This window comes from Bubalus bubalis, chromosome 9 (assembly GCF_019923935.1).
Source record: "Bubalus bubalis isolate 160015118507 breed Murrah chromosome 9, NDDB_SH_1, whole genome shotgun sequence".
In the NCBI taxonomy this organism is placed as follows: Eukaryota; Metazoa; Chordata; class Mammalia; order Artiodactyla; family Bovidae; genus Bubalus; species Bubalus bubalis.
In genome coordinates, this window is record NC_059165.1 from 1,744,751 (window position 1) to 1,760,229 (window position 15,479).

The 15,479-nt window shown below is 40.9% G+C and overlaps 1 protein-coding gene across 2 annotated transcripts in view; it reads right to left on the reverse strand.

Moving 5' to 3' along the window:
• Positions 1-15,479, reverse strand: part of MAN2A1 (mannosidase alpha class 2A member 1) — a 208,032-nt gene that overhangs the window by 119,767 nt on the left and 72,786 nt on the right. For both annotated transcript variants that reach the window (XM_044947248.2, XM_025292149.3), the window contains exon 5: positions 4,689-4,816. In XM_044947248.2, the coding sequence (XP_044803183.2) occupies positions 4,689-4,816 (128 nt within the window). The remainder of the gene's footprint in view (positions 1-4,688; positions 4,817-15,479) is intronic.

Genomic DNA, 15,479 nt, shown 5'->3' on the forward strand with positions numbered 1-15,479 from the left:
TTCAGGAAGATCCCCTGGAGAAGGAAATGGCTACCCACTCCAGTATTCTCGCCTGGGAAATCCCATGGACAGAGGAGCCTGGTGGGCTAGAGTCCATGGGATTGCAAAGAGTTCGACACGACTGAGCGACTTCACTTCTTCATATATTGTCCAGAATAACAAGGGCAGAATAAGCTTACAAACAAGAGTAAAATCCAACATGAAAAGTTACAGTGATGTCTGAGATTTTATCACCACCAGTGATCTTTTTCAATCAAAATCACCTGATACACAGGATAGAGCAACCTAGCTGCAACAGATTAAAGAATCCCTGGGGTGTAATGACAGAGAAAAGAGTGAATTTTTAAAAACTGATATGAAAGGAGGTGAAAGCTACACAGAGACTTAGAGGGAAATCCAGTATCCCGCCAGGATTTTTCTTGGTATAAGTAAATATTTTTAAAAGGGGGTTAAGTGACAAATTTAAGGGAAAATGCGTATAAGAAAAATCCAAAATTTAAAAAGAGGGCGTATGTGCCAATAAAACCAGGAAAGATTTTGTGTTTTCATGTAAGAATAAGATTGTTAAAATATATAAAAGTAAAAGCAAGAAAAGTTACAGGAAATAATCATTAAAAAGAGTAAAACATACCACTTAAGTGATGGCAAATCTAATAGACTTAAAATCAAAACATGAGCAATATGAATAACATAATTAATAAAATTGGATCATTTCAAATACAATATTAGAACTTAAGATGAGTCAGAGACAACAGTTACAAAATGCATATTTTAGGCAAAAGATAACCTTAAAAACTCAAATTTAAAGTTTCTAATGGTCGGTTTTATACAATAAAATGTATAAAAACAGAAATTAACAACCAAAGACTAAATAATTTTAAAGTGAAGTGGAGTGAAATGAAGTCACTCAGTCATGTCTGACTCTTTGCAACCCCATGGACTGTAGCGTACCAGGTTCCTCCATCCATGGGATTTTCCAGGCAAGAGTGCTGGAGTGGGGTGCCATTTCCTTCTCCAGAGGATCTTCCCAACCCAGGGATCGAACCTGGGTCTCCCGCATTGTAGGCAGATGCTTCACCATCTGAGCCATCAGGGAACTATAATTAGTTATTTAAAATTATTTAAACAATCATTTATTATTAATTAATACTTATTAATAAATATTTATTAATTAAAATTATTTAAATAATTATTTTAATTTAAAAAGTATCCCCAAATCAAATGTAAAAACAGTGTCCAAAACAAGCTGCTCCAAACTGTTTAGCAAACAAAACTGAGAACACTACACGTATTCTCACTACAGTCAAAGCTACAATAAGGAAATTAATATTCTCAAATGTGTTCATTAAACTCTACTCTTAGGTAAAAATCCAAAAAAATGAAAACTTTTGTCCTCACAAAAGCTTACACAAACGTGCACAGCAGCATCACCCAGAGCAGCTAAAAAGGAGAGCAATCTAAATGCCCATTAGCTGAAGGTGGAAAACAATGGATAAACAAATATGGTATATCCATACAGCAGGATATTATTCAGTCATTAAAAAGGAATAAACCCCTGATACATGCTATGGATAAACCATGAAAGCATTATGCCAGGTAAAAACGCTAGTCCCAAAAGGCCACGTTGTATGATGCCATTCATGTGAAATGTCCAGACCAGTCAAATCTGCGTGCGTGTGTGTGTGTGTGTGTGTGTGTGTGTGTGTTCCACTAAGGAGACTAGTGGTCACCTGAGCCTAGGACACAGAAGGAAGGACTCAGAAAGGGGTGTGACTATCAGTGAAGCAGAGGGTCCTCCTGGGGACACTGATGACGTTCTGAAACAGATGGTGGTCGCGGCTGCACAACGCTGTGACACCACCAGCACTCCCGCGCCCTTTGCCCTTTGCCCTTTGCCCTTTGCCGGGAGGGTTTCACGGGAGCAAATGACAGTCACTCACAGGACAGCAAGGAAAACGTCCATGCTGAGCACACGAAGGCAGACCCAAAGCGGCAGCCCTGAAACCAGTGGAAACGGGCTGCAGTGAGAGCCACGCAGAGCGCTCGGCTGCAGGGGAAGCTCGGGGTGAGGGGTGAGGGAACTTTCTAGAATGATGAAAACGGGCTTACGTGGGTATATACGTCTGTCAGAACTCTACAGTTACGACTTATATGTTGCACTACATGTCAATTACACATCCATAAAGAAAAAATCTACAAAATCCACTTACTGGAGTCTTTACAAAATTCTCTTGATGGAAAAAGTTTCAATTCCCTGGAAGACTATAAAAAGGCACCTGGAACAGTTCTTTGCTCAAAAAAAAAACAAAAAGTTTTGGGAAAACGGAATTATAAAGTTGCCTGAAAAATGGCAGAAGGTAGTGGAATAAAATGGTGAATACTTTGTTCAATAAAGTTCCTGATGGGGGGAAAAAAGTGTCTTTTATTTTTACTTAAAAACTGAAGGAAACTTTTGGCCAACTCCGTATTCAAGAAAAGTGACACTAAGTAGGGGGTCCCTAAGTCCACCCAGAGACTTCTTTATTTAAGAAAACTTATAGCACCCAACATAAAGTCAAACTCACAGCTATGATTCATTATAGTCAAAAGATACAAAGAAAAATGAGCAGAAACAAAAGGCACACAGGGCAGAGCCCACAGAAACCAGGCCCAGGCTTCTAAGAGCTCTCCCTCTGCCAGATCACCCAGATGGAGTCAACTACTGCACCAGGGAATGCGGACAACACCGAACGGCGGTCAGCCAAACCGCTCACTAGAGACTGTACCCAGGCCTTTCACTGGAGTCTGGACATGTGGGTACCCACTGTCTAGTTCATAATATGATTCAACTCCCAGAAGGAAAACAAGTGTTTAACATATGCTACATTGGGTTTACAAGCAGTTTAAACACAGTGAGTTACTCATCGTTGAAGAATTCAATACCTCAGACACCCACCAAAGAACAACTCTGCTAGCAAGACCTTTCTAAGGATAGCAACATCTGACCTGCCATGCTAACTCTTTTCAGTACAGGTATGTTATCCGCAACTTACTCTACGAGAATCACAACAATAATAATATGGAAAGAGAAAAAAGTAAAGCAAATGTGTCAAAATGTTAATAACCGGTGAGTGTGATTGGGGGCTTTATGGGAGTTCTTTGTAGTACTCTTAGAATGCTTATATTTGAAATTATTCCAAAATAAAAAGTCAATATTAACGGGGTGGGAGGGTGTCATTTCTAACAGAATAATTTTAAAAAATTTTTAAACAATAAAATATAAATAATTTCAATTGCAAATGTATATTTACTATAAACTACAGAATTGTACTGAAAAATATGTGAACACAATTACACACATGCTGTTTGCTGATGTTTTAGTCATCGAGTCTTTTGTGAGCCCATGGACTGTAGCCTGCCAGACTCCTCTGTCCACGGGATTTCCCAGGCAAGAGTACTGGAGTACGCTGCCATTTCCTACTTCAGGGGATCTTCCTGTCCCAGGGATCGAGCCCACATCTCCTGTACTGGCAGGCAGATTTTTTACTACTGAGCCACCAGGGAAGCCCCATTTACCATGATGCACAATGCAAATATCATATATCACAAAGACTTCAATTAGTCCCATGTTCTTATGAGTTGTATGAACTGATTTTATCAGTTCAGGATCCTCTTCCCCTTACAGGACCCATTCACCTGGTTCAAGTGGGGCTGACCCTGCCTCAAATCTCTCTTTCCTTGAGACCATTTGCATCAAACTAACCAGGTCTCAGTGATTTCAGCTCCTATAGCTATGGCCACAAAAAACTGACTCGGAAATAACCATCTAACCCAAAGCGGGCCAGTTAGGTAAGGTATTAATTGCAGACTCCTCCTGTTGGGCTAGGAAGACCAGAGTCCTGGCTGTCTCCGGCTATCACACTCCCCAGGAGGAGATGCAAGAGTGAGCAGGCCCAAGAGACAGCACCCAGGCAGCACAGTCCAAGTCCTCTGGGCCCAGTCTGCCCTGGCGCTGCCCCATCTCTGGCAATTAGGTGTTTGCCTTTTATGATCAAGAGTCTTAACTAATATATGATTAAAATTCCAGTGGGATATTTTTCGGAGAAAATACTAAAATTAATAAACAAAATTGATAAAATAGGTGAAACAAGGTAGATGATCCTTAAAGTGACCACGTTATACCTATATAACAGAGTTTATGATCCAAAAGACATAAATCAACGAAAAATAAATTATTCAATAATAATCAGTCCTAGAAAAATTAATTATTAAAAAAATAAAAGACCCCATCTCACCTTTCCCAAAATGAACTGCCCAAAGTAGTCCACATGAGCTACCAGGGCTTACCTGAGAGCTCAGCTGATAAAGAATCTGCCTGCAACGCAAGAGACCCTGATTCGATTCCTGGGTCGGGAAGACCCCCTGGAGAAGGGACAGGCTACCCACTCCAGTATTTTTGGGCTTCCCTGGTGGCTCAGATAGTAAAGAATCTGCCTGCAACATGGGAGACCTGGGTTCGACCCCTGGATTAGGAAGATCCCCTGGCAGGGGGCATGGCAGCCCACTCCAGTGTTCTTGCCTGGAGAATCCCCATGGACAGAGGAGCCTGGCGGGCCATAGTCCATGGGGTCGCAAAGAGTCAGACACGACTGAGCGACGAAGCACAGCACAGCACAGTCCGCACGGAAGAGAAAGACACCCATACGTACCTAGATTCTTCTCCAGCCACTGATGTCCTTCAATTAGTTGGTCAATTATGGCAAAATAATGTGCACCAGCTTCATCAGGCATTACCCAGCCACCTGTCACAATTTCAAACTGACCATTTTCTAGCAAACTAGGGAGAAAATAACATAAGAATTTACATTAACATATATAAGAAAAGTTGAAATAAAAAAGTAAGACATCATAAACATTAGGTATAGCCTTTAAATGTAACTGGTATTTACACTAATTAAAAAAAAAACACACAGTGCGTGAATTTCCACTTTGGGACACTGGTGATGAAGCATGCATGGCACAGTATCTGAGGTGACTTGTCCTAAAGACAAAGCCACACAGGTGACTCTGGGAGATCTATTTCATAAAGGATATGCTCTCCCACACAGCTTCCTGAAGTCAGCAGCCACGTCTCATTCATTTCTGGATGTTGCTGAGCACCTAGCAAAGTGCTTTACTCAGAGTGTATGCTTGAGGAGTGTCTACTGGTGGACAGTCATTTTAAGCACAGCATTTGTTTTATCATACTTACTTTAGTACTTCTGACATTAATAAGTTAATCATGCAAACTACAAAAGTAATGATAATAAAGGTAAATCTAATCGTAACACATGCTTCTGGGAACACAGAAGACATTATAGAGCACCCTGCTCCGGAGTCAGTTATAACATAGGCTATAAAGTTTATCTTTCATTATTGAGTGAAAAGCTCTAACATTATCATCATCTGTTCATTGGGTTCTCCTCTACATAACAGCATACAAAGTGTTACATCTTTCTCAGAGAAAGAAAAACATAATCAACTAATAAAAAATCTGAAAAACGACATGAGGAAGTATAAATGTCAAGAACTTTAGCAAACATCTTAACTGCCACAGACTTCTGAATTTGTGACAAGGTGGTTTTGAAAATGCTGTAAAATTTCAGAAGGAAAAGCAGTTTTAATAAGGATAAACATCACTGAACACCTATAACTTAACAGCCAAGTATCAAGCCAAATTTAACTAAAACAGACCAGAAGCATAAAGAATAATTTTATACAAGGCATATAACACAAGCTACAGCATTAACAAAACATCTGATTTTTTCAAACACAGAACCAATGACAGAATGGATAAGGACACAATTTCTAAAAGTGAATGAATGAATGATTTCCTTGTGTAAAATGAAAAGGTATTAATTACATCTGTGTCACCATGGGGATCACCAACTAATGCAATCTCCCACGGAGAATATGATGGTTCATTACTGTATCTAAAGAAACCCAGTCGAACCTCAGCTTCTCACAGGCCCACATCAGAACTTACAAGAAAGAAGATGGGCATTCCTAACAACTGTATCTCTTTAAGAACACAACGAAACCCAAGGCGATTTTGTCCCACTTTTCCTGCCAACAGGACTTCATTTAAGGTTCCTTCTTCCTCTTCTCTTTCTGTTGATTGCCTGCTTTAGCCACACTCTAGAGGCCACGGCAGCCCCAGACCCTTATACCTATGGCCAGTACTTGGAAGCCTGAGATGTCAGAAAAGATTTGGAGTTTAATCTCTAGCCACCTTAGCTCAGTATTTCAGTAAACAGATCTTTGGGAAAACATCACAAATAAACTGGCCAAAACAAATTCTGTGCTTCTCCTGAACAGAGAATAGAAACTATAAAGTAACTAATCTGAATACTATTAAGATTAAATGGGAAAAAAAAAAAATCACTCAGACAATGGAATTTTTCATCTATTTCTGCCAGTTTTATTTTGCTACATATTTCCTGTCCCATAGGCATAAATAGGCTCCAAGAAACAGCCAACCCAGCAAATAATCATGCATATTAAATTTCTTCAACTCCATTTGTAAATACTTTACCCCTTCCCCTCCCCATGATGTCTAAGATACTACTGAGATTAGAGATTGAATTCTTATCTGTACACAGTGATTATTTTAAAGACTATCCCATCTGTAATACAGGGGAGGCATGAAAGCCCCTGCTCATTTAACTGCTTTTCATCATTTTCTTAACTATTTTCTCCTGTCTTTCCTTTCTCAGCTCAAATAAACCCACCCACAGAAGCCTCCAGGATACCCATCCTTCCTCGTCCTACCAACCGCTACAACATCAGCTCCAGGACAGAAGGGACCAGGACGTGCTGCTGTGTTCACTTCTCCAGGCCAGCACCGAGAAACTCACTTGGCGTATAATGGGCACTCTGCTGCTAGATGAATAGGGAATCCATGAATGAGATTCTCAGTTTAAAATCAGTATTAACATAAAGTCTTTGATTGGCTGAAGTGCAAAGACATAGGCAAATAAATTGGACAGGGAAGGGTCAGCTAAAAAGGGGTGAAAAATGCAGGTATGAAGTGACGCAATCTGGAACATGGCTTATGTATGAGAAATGAACGAGGAAGGAGAGAGAGGAGACGCTTGAGGAAGCATCAGCGGGAATCAAGAAACGCCTGAAATAAGAGCGAGCACTAAAGCACGTATGACATGGGACTGGATTCCAGGTGTCTCATAGACTGGTGCTGCTCACACAGCACAGCTCAGCTGAGAAGGGAGTCATTTTACAATTTACAATGTGATACATATAAATTTGGATAAGGCTATTTGATGTGACAATGAGGCAGTCAAAAGAAACTAACAAAAAAGAAAACTAAGTTTAGGGGAAAAGGCCAATATACAGATTACATCTTGAAGAAACAGCACAAAGAGGAAATAGAAAAGGATAGGGAATTTGGAGAAAACAGTCAAAGGAGAGTTAAGGAACAAGTAGAAGGAAAGTGTAAGAGGAAACTGAGGCAATAAGAAATGTTAGAGATAAAAATAAATCTGCGACTATATCCTGAAACCACCTAGGAGAGAGTCATCAAGAGCAACCCACACCTCTGCTTGGTAAAAGGCATTTTTACAGCTTAAAAAGCTACCATATAACTGCAACTTAGAAACAGACACATCAGTGGGTCAGAATATAAAGTTGAGAAATAAATTTTACAAATATTTATATTATTAAAATAGCTATTAAAGTAACTGGGGAAGCATGGATTACAGTTGGTTTTTCAAATCTTCAGAGTGATTGGAAACAAGCTCGTAAGAAAGCCAAGATGCTCTGTCATGGAAGACAAAGAGCTGACGTGCAGTGGCTCAAACAGATTTTTAACAAAAACTACACGAGGCGCTCACAGAGGCGCAAGTGCTGTCGTAACAGCAAGCCAGGAAGAACGCAGGCTGTAGCTTTTCTCAGCACAGTTTCTCTAACCCGTGGAACAGAATGGGAGAGGACAGACAGCATGATTTAAGACGGACACCTGGCCAGACAACCAGGTTAGTGAGTACCATTTCACTCTCTAGTCCACACATAGGAATGCTGAAAACCGGATTATAAACCAGACAGTCTCACAGGTAGGAAGGCCAGGCTTCATATAATATACTCACTGTGTTAAGCAGAACTGCCACTTGACCAGTTTAAAAACAAGGCGCATGCACACATGAGAACCGCAGCAGCGCACAGGCGCGCCATGTGCAGCCCGGCTCCCAGGACACATGCGGTAGGCACTTAGGGAGCATCCGAGGAACGACAGACAAAATGGTCCAAATCAACACGCAAACACTGCCCTAATGCAGCACAGCGGCCGTCAGCGTCGTGTAGTGACGGGGACAAAACGCAGTCCTGACAGTCTCGCAGAAATGACGCTCCAGGAACTAACCAGGAAAAATATTTATAGGCAATCGCAGAAAGGCCATGCTATCCTACAAAAAGCACCATATTTAAAACTGCCATTGTTACGAAACAAAATAAAGTTAAGACAGACTGCAAGCTGTACATTTGACACTTTTATAATTTTTTAAAATCAAGTAATGGGAAACAGAGAAGAAGCTACTTAGAGCAAATACAGGTGTTCCCAAGTAATATTTCCATTCACTTAGCACTCAACAAGCATGAATTGAGCCATTTCCCTGCAACTGTCAGGGCAGTACAGCAACAAGGACCTACTGTACGGCACAGGGAAACACATATCTCACAATAGCCTGAAATGAAGAAGAATCTGAAGAAGCATATATGTATTCACACAGACACACGCGTAACTGAACACATATCTCACAACAGCCTGAAACGAAGAAGAATCTGAAGAAGCATATACGTATTCACACAGACACACGCGTAACTGACCCACTGCTATGTACCTGGAACAACACAACACTGCAAATCAACGATGCTCCAATAAGAGGTGCTTTCTGAAAAGCGAGCAAGCGAGCAAGCAAGCTCCTTGCACTGCTTTTAGGAGAGCGATGCCTACTGTTCTAGTGATAAACTTAAAGGATGAAGAAACTGTAAACAAAGTCACCCAGCTCTAACTCCCCAATAACAGCCACTATCATCACTTTGAAAAAAAACAAGGAAAAGCAAAATCAAAAATGCTGCGCTGACCTCATAGGGTCTTATTGTTTAATTTCTGCCAAGACACTGTCTGGTTTCTGGTTAATTTTTTGCATGAATGCCCTTCCTAACATTTCCTAATAAACAAGAGATCTAGAAACAAATGAAAAGACAAGGAAAGAGACAGAGACAAAGGAGTACGTACATGCAGCAAGTCCAGAAAATAGGAAGCCAGGCACTAACTTTCACAATTAACAACACCCTTATTTTACTTTTTGAAATAGCTGATCTGTAAGCCACTATGCACTTCTCTGTTTCTACAATTTCTCTGCTTGAAAGCTTGATATAAAAAGCTTTAGAAGATACTGATCAAAAGTAAGCTGAGCATCTCTGTCAAGCTCATTGTGCTGTGAAGAGTGAATCTACTCGCCAAGCACAGGAAGCGGCAAGCCCTTTTCTCTGAGAGCCCCTCTCCCCCGTGTAGACACATCACACATTCAGACTTTGGTCACACACAGAAGGACAGACGCCAAGAGCTTTCGTCCCCAAACGGGGACACTGTTACAGATAACTTAGTAGCAAACAATGCATCATTTTGACAGCATCAAAGAATCACAAATTAATTTCACATGATAAAAAGAGTTGAATTTGTAATCATACATCTAGGGAAATATGAAATAACACATGATGATACACAGGGATTCATTCTTAAATAAAAAACTAGTTAAATGGAAAATTTAAAAAGATGGAGGCTCCCAATGAATCAATTAATAATTTAAAAACATTTGCTCATCAGATTATCTGATTTATATGCCTTTCATGAGGAATATCTAATAAGAGAGTAAAAATAAGTTTTCTCTTAAAACTCCTCAGATAATAAATCGGGAGACTTCCCGTATTCTTCTGAGTATTGTAGACGCCCATCTTCAGAGGATACACGAGGGACAAACAGCCAGTGAGCCGTCTGTCCTCACCTCCTCCTCACGTCACGCCAACCATATCCTGTCTCTGAGTTTGCAGTCTATGCTCTGTCTGTCTGGAGGAGCCTCTCCCAATATTTGCCTCACTGGCTCGTAATGCATCCATTAGGAGCCTCTCTGGCCAACACACACTCCACCCAAACCCCACCTAAATTGTTATCTTGCATAAAATCCAAAAGTTTTTTTCATGGCACTTTTCACAAAATTTAATAACACATTTTCATGTTCACGGTCTTTGTCCTCCAGCAGACTACCAGCTCACGAAGGCAGGAATCATATCTGTTTTGCTAACTATTTAAATCTTGGTGTTCCTATTAGAAAAGAATACCAACAACCCCAAAGAAATGCAAACAAAAAATATGAAGCAGATATTTCAGAAATAACTAGCTGCTAAAAATGAAAAGACGTTTAATGTCACTCATGAGGAAATGCAAATTAAAACTTCAATGAGATCAAAAAGTTGTACAACACACTGTGATGTCAAGGATGTTTAGAAAAAGGTATTGTTACTTAAGACTAGCAATAACTATCAAATTTTAAAATGCATATATACTTTTATCTATGCTCATTAAAATGAAGTCAGAAAATAGATAAAAATAAACAAAAGCACTGTACAGTCAGCCCTACATATCTGCAGGCTCTGTGTCCGCAAACTGAACCAACTTCTGAAGGAAAATTTTAAACAGAAAAAGTTTCCAGGAAGTCCCAAAAGCAAAATTGGATTTGCCGCAGCCTAGCCGGAATTCACAGCACTGACGCTGCACTGACAACTGCCAGCAGCTCATGGAGACGGACGGGGAAGCAGTGCAGACCGCGCCAGACCTTATTCTTCTGGGCTCCAAGTCCACTGCAGGTGGGGACTGCAGCCATGAAATGAAAAGACGCTTACTCCTTGGAAGGAAAGTTATGACCAACCTAGACAGCATATTCAAAAGCAGAGACATTACTTTGACAAGAAAGATCCGTCTAGTCAAGGCTATGGTTTTTCCTGTGGTCATGTATGGATGTGAGAGTTGCACTGTGAAGAAGGCTGAGCGCCGAAGAATTGATGCTTTTGAACTGTGGTGTTGGAGAAGACTCTTGAGAGTCCCTTGGACTGCAAGGAGATCCAACCAGTCCATTCTGAAGGAGATCAGCCCTGGGTGTTCAGTGGAAGGACTGATGTTGAAGCTGAAACTCCAATACTTTGCCACCTGATGCAAAGAGCTGACTCATTTGAAAAGACCCTGATGCTGGGAAAAATTGAGGGCAGGAGGAGAAGGGGACGACAGAGGATGAGATGGGTGGATGGCATCACCGACTCAATGGACATGGCTTTGGGTGGACTCTGGGAGTTGGTGATGGACAAGGAGGCCTGGCGTGCTATGGTTCACGGGGCCACAAAGAGTTGGACACAACTGAGTGTCTGAACTGAACTGAACTGATCAACATAACATTTACATTGTATTAAATATTATAAGTAATCTGGAGATGGTTTCAAGTATGCAGGAGAAATGTGTGTAGGTTAAATGCAAATATGACTCAATTTCACGTAAGGATTTTGGTATCCGAGGCAGGCTCTGCAACCAATCCTCTGAGGATTATCAAGGGCCGACTGTATACACTAAATATAAAGATATACTCCATGCATTCACAAGAGACCGTAAAAGAAAATACAGGGCCATTAATCAGGAGAAGTTAAATTAAGGCCCACTCATAACAAAGACTTTTATACAGTCTTTAAAAAAGAAAGTTTCCTGAAAGATTCTCTGAGATATATTAAGTTTAAAAAGCATGGTACAAAACTCATTAGGATGGCTATTATAAAAAAAAAAGAAAGAAAAGAAAAACAGGACACGGGTGTTGATAAGAAAGGCAGAGCAGCTGGAAACCTCAAGCACTACCAGTGGCAACGTGAAGCCAGGCAGCTCGTATGGAGGGCAGTACGGGAGGCCTGTGAGCAATCAAACTGGGAACTGTTGCAGGATCCAGCAATGCCACTTCTGCGTATACACACAAAAGAACTGAAAGGAAGGACTCAAACTGGCATTTATATACTCATGCTCATAGCAGCATTTTTGCAATAGCCCAAAGGTAGAAACAATCCAAATGTCCACTGATGGATGAATGAATAAACAAAACACAGCATATTCATGCAGCGGAACACTATGCAGCCCTGCAAAAGAAGGGAACTGACACATGCTTCAATATGAATGAACCTCAAACACATTATGGTAAGTGAAATAAGGCAGACACAAAAAAACAAGCATTGTATGATTTCACCTACAGAGTGAAACGGACAGAGACAGAGGCAGAATGGTGATTGCCAGGCCAGACTGAAGGGGCCTGGGGAGTTACTGTGTAATAGGTACAGCATTTCAATCTAGAATGATGAAAAAGTTCTGGAGATGGGCGATGGGTATGTTGCAAAACAATGTGAATATATGTAATGCCAGCGAATGTCACACAGAGAAACATTAAAATGATAAATTTTGGGTTATATACATTACACTACAATAAAAAAGATGCACTCAAAAAAAGCACAATGTGCGTGGCACGCTGTCATTTGCATAATGCATATGAACGTGTCTTTGCACATATGTACCTGAACGTATCTTTTCCTATTTCTGTATAAATTATATATGTCTGATCACAATAGCTGCCTCCTGTGAAGTTAGATGACAAAGAAACAGGAGTCGTCAGAACCTTTCCTTTCACTGTGTACCCTTTATATGTTCAGACTTATGTTAAAATATGAATTAAACTGTTCTCTAAACTATAAATGCCATACTACCCTGATTTCTTTTAAGCACTAAAAACAAACAAAACTATAGCATAAAATAGTCATGAAATTTCATTTAAGAATATTTATCATATTAGATGGTTTAACTAATAGTTTCTGTAAAATTTCAGTAAGATACACTTTAAATATTTCGTTGTATAATAAATAGTATTTCATTTTCTCATTTTTTAAAAATAAAAGCAATAAAATTCTCATTCAAATAAATCAGAAAATACATGAAGTTGGAGAATAAAATTGAAAATTTCACTCTTAATGTCCTTCTATAAAGACATAAAGGGTTATGGTAGACATAGTTTTTAACCAGTTTATTCTACTTAATACTATACTTTGGCCACCTCATGCGAAGAGTTGACTCACTGGAAAAGACTCTGATGCTTGGAGGGATGGGGGGCAGAAGGAGAAGGGGACGACAGAGGATGAGATGGCTGGATGGCATCACTGACTCGATGGACGTGAGTCTCAGTGAACTCTGGGAGTTGGTGATGGACAGGGAGGCCTGGCCTGCTGCGATTCATGGGGTCGCAAAGAGTCGGACACGACTGAGCGACTGATCTGATCTGATCTGATATACCATAAACATCTTTCCATGTCAATAAATAGACATATATCATTATGTTATGGCTGATCATTTTTGCTAAAGTATTTATAACTGAGATATAGCAACACATAATATACATGTGTTCAGTTTGATGTATTTTGACAACTGTTTATACCCGTTACTGCCCAAAATTCTACTCGTTACTACCGAAAATAAGACATAAGCTATTCAGAGATGTCCCTTCTGCCCTTTTCCAATCAATTCCCCCCAACAGTAACAACCAGAAAGAGACATCCTTACCTTGTGACTCCTACCCCAATAGATGAGCTACTCTCAGGCTTCACAAAGCAGAGCCATACAATGTGCTTTGCTGTCAGGACTCTTCTGCTAACATGTTTGTTAGATTCATCCATATTTCTGTATATTTCAGTAACATTATTTTTCATTGCCGAGTGATAATTCATTGTTTAAATATGGCACAAAATTTTAATTCATTATTCTATTGATGGATATTTGAACTGTTTCCAGTTTGAAGTCATTATAAAAGATTCTGCTATGAAAATGTCTATGTAAGTCTTTTTTTGTGAACATGTTTTTATTTTTCTTGGATAAATGCCTAGGAAGAAGCCCCCAGGAACTAGATTTACCTAGTCCCAGCCCTCAGGGCAGGGGAGGGAAGACAATGGAATGAAAACTGTATCACAGTAAAGCAGGTTCCTTCTATGGAAACAAGAAGGTCTTGGAAAGTCGATGAATGCTTAACTTTGGAAAACTCAGGCAGCCTTTCAGGAAGTAATTTCTCATCTTATATTCCCACTAGCAGTGTCAGAGAGTTACGGTCGCCGCATCCTTCCCAAGCCCTGGAGCTGTCAGTCCTTCTGACTGTAGCCCCTTTCAGGGGCTCTGGATAGCACCTGGGGGCAGTTTTAACCTGCACCTCCCTGAGGACTGCACTGTGCTCAGCCCTGCACACACACCCTCCCCTGTTCTGCTGCAGCCTAATAAACTTCTTTCAGGCGTCTGAACAGGCCACGTTCTTGCGAATCCCTGGCCCATAATCACAATTCTCCTCTCATAACCTGGAATGCTTTCCCCACCCTCTGCTATTGGCTATTCTAATAGCCTTTCCAGTTTCAACTTGAATACCACTTGCTTCAGGAAGCTTTCCAAGACCCCCTTGTTTCCATAGAAGGAAAGACTTTATTGTGATACTGTGTTAATTACATTGTCTTCCCTCCCCTGCCCTGAGGGCTGGGAGCAGGTAACTCTAATTCACTTCTTGTATCCCTGGAGTCTAGCACAGTAAATACTTGCTGAATAGACGATGGAGAAAATAAGGGAAGGCTTCGGAGGTGAGGTAATATTTCAGTTGCGTCTTAAAGAATAAACAGCATTGAGATTATCCAATGCACAAAAGGAAAAAAAAAAATTCTCAGCTAAACTCATGAGCAGATTCCTAAGAAGGAGAGAATAACGGTGACTGAGGACATCCACGTGGTTCAGCGGGGCTTAGAGAGGTGTGTGAGGGGAGAAGTGATGGAGGGAAGGGCAGACATGTGAGCGGGAACTGGGCCGAGCAAGGGTGTGCCCAGTGGAGGGGTCGCACTGGGCCTGTGGACGCTGGATGTCACTGAGGCATCTGAAGCCAAGAAGAGACACGGGCAGGCTCATACACTGGGACCCGAGACACACTCCTGACCCCCTCTGCCCTGGTTTCCCCAGCAGGAGAATGAGGATAATGCAGGATCTCAGCACGCAGGAATGATCTAGGACCAGCTGAACGAATACATAGCACTGTTGAGAATATGCCTTCTACACTGAGTAGAGTAACCACTCAGTGTTAGGTGTTAACTCTTACCCTTGACAAGGGAAAAAGAAAGTGAGGTTGGAACTTTAGCCTGCAAACTTGGAAATTAAAACAGCGGTGTGGCATCGCCCGCAGACTGAAGAGGAGAAGCAGCAGCCGCACACAGGTGAGAGCTGGAATGTGTAGGAAGGGGCAGAGGAGGGAGTCATGAAGGGGAAGAAAAAGCTCTGTTCAGCCATACACGCCTAGGGCCAGGAGAAGAGCTCTGGGCCACAGAAGACCAAAAAAGGAAAGAATTTCAAGGTGAAT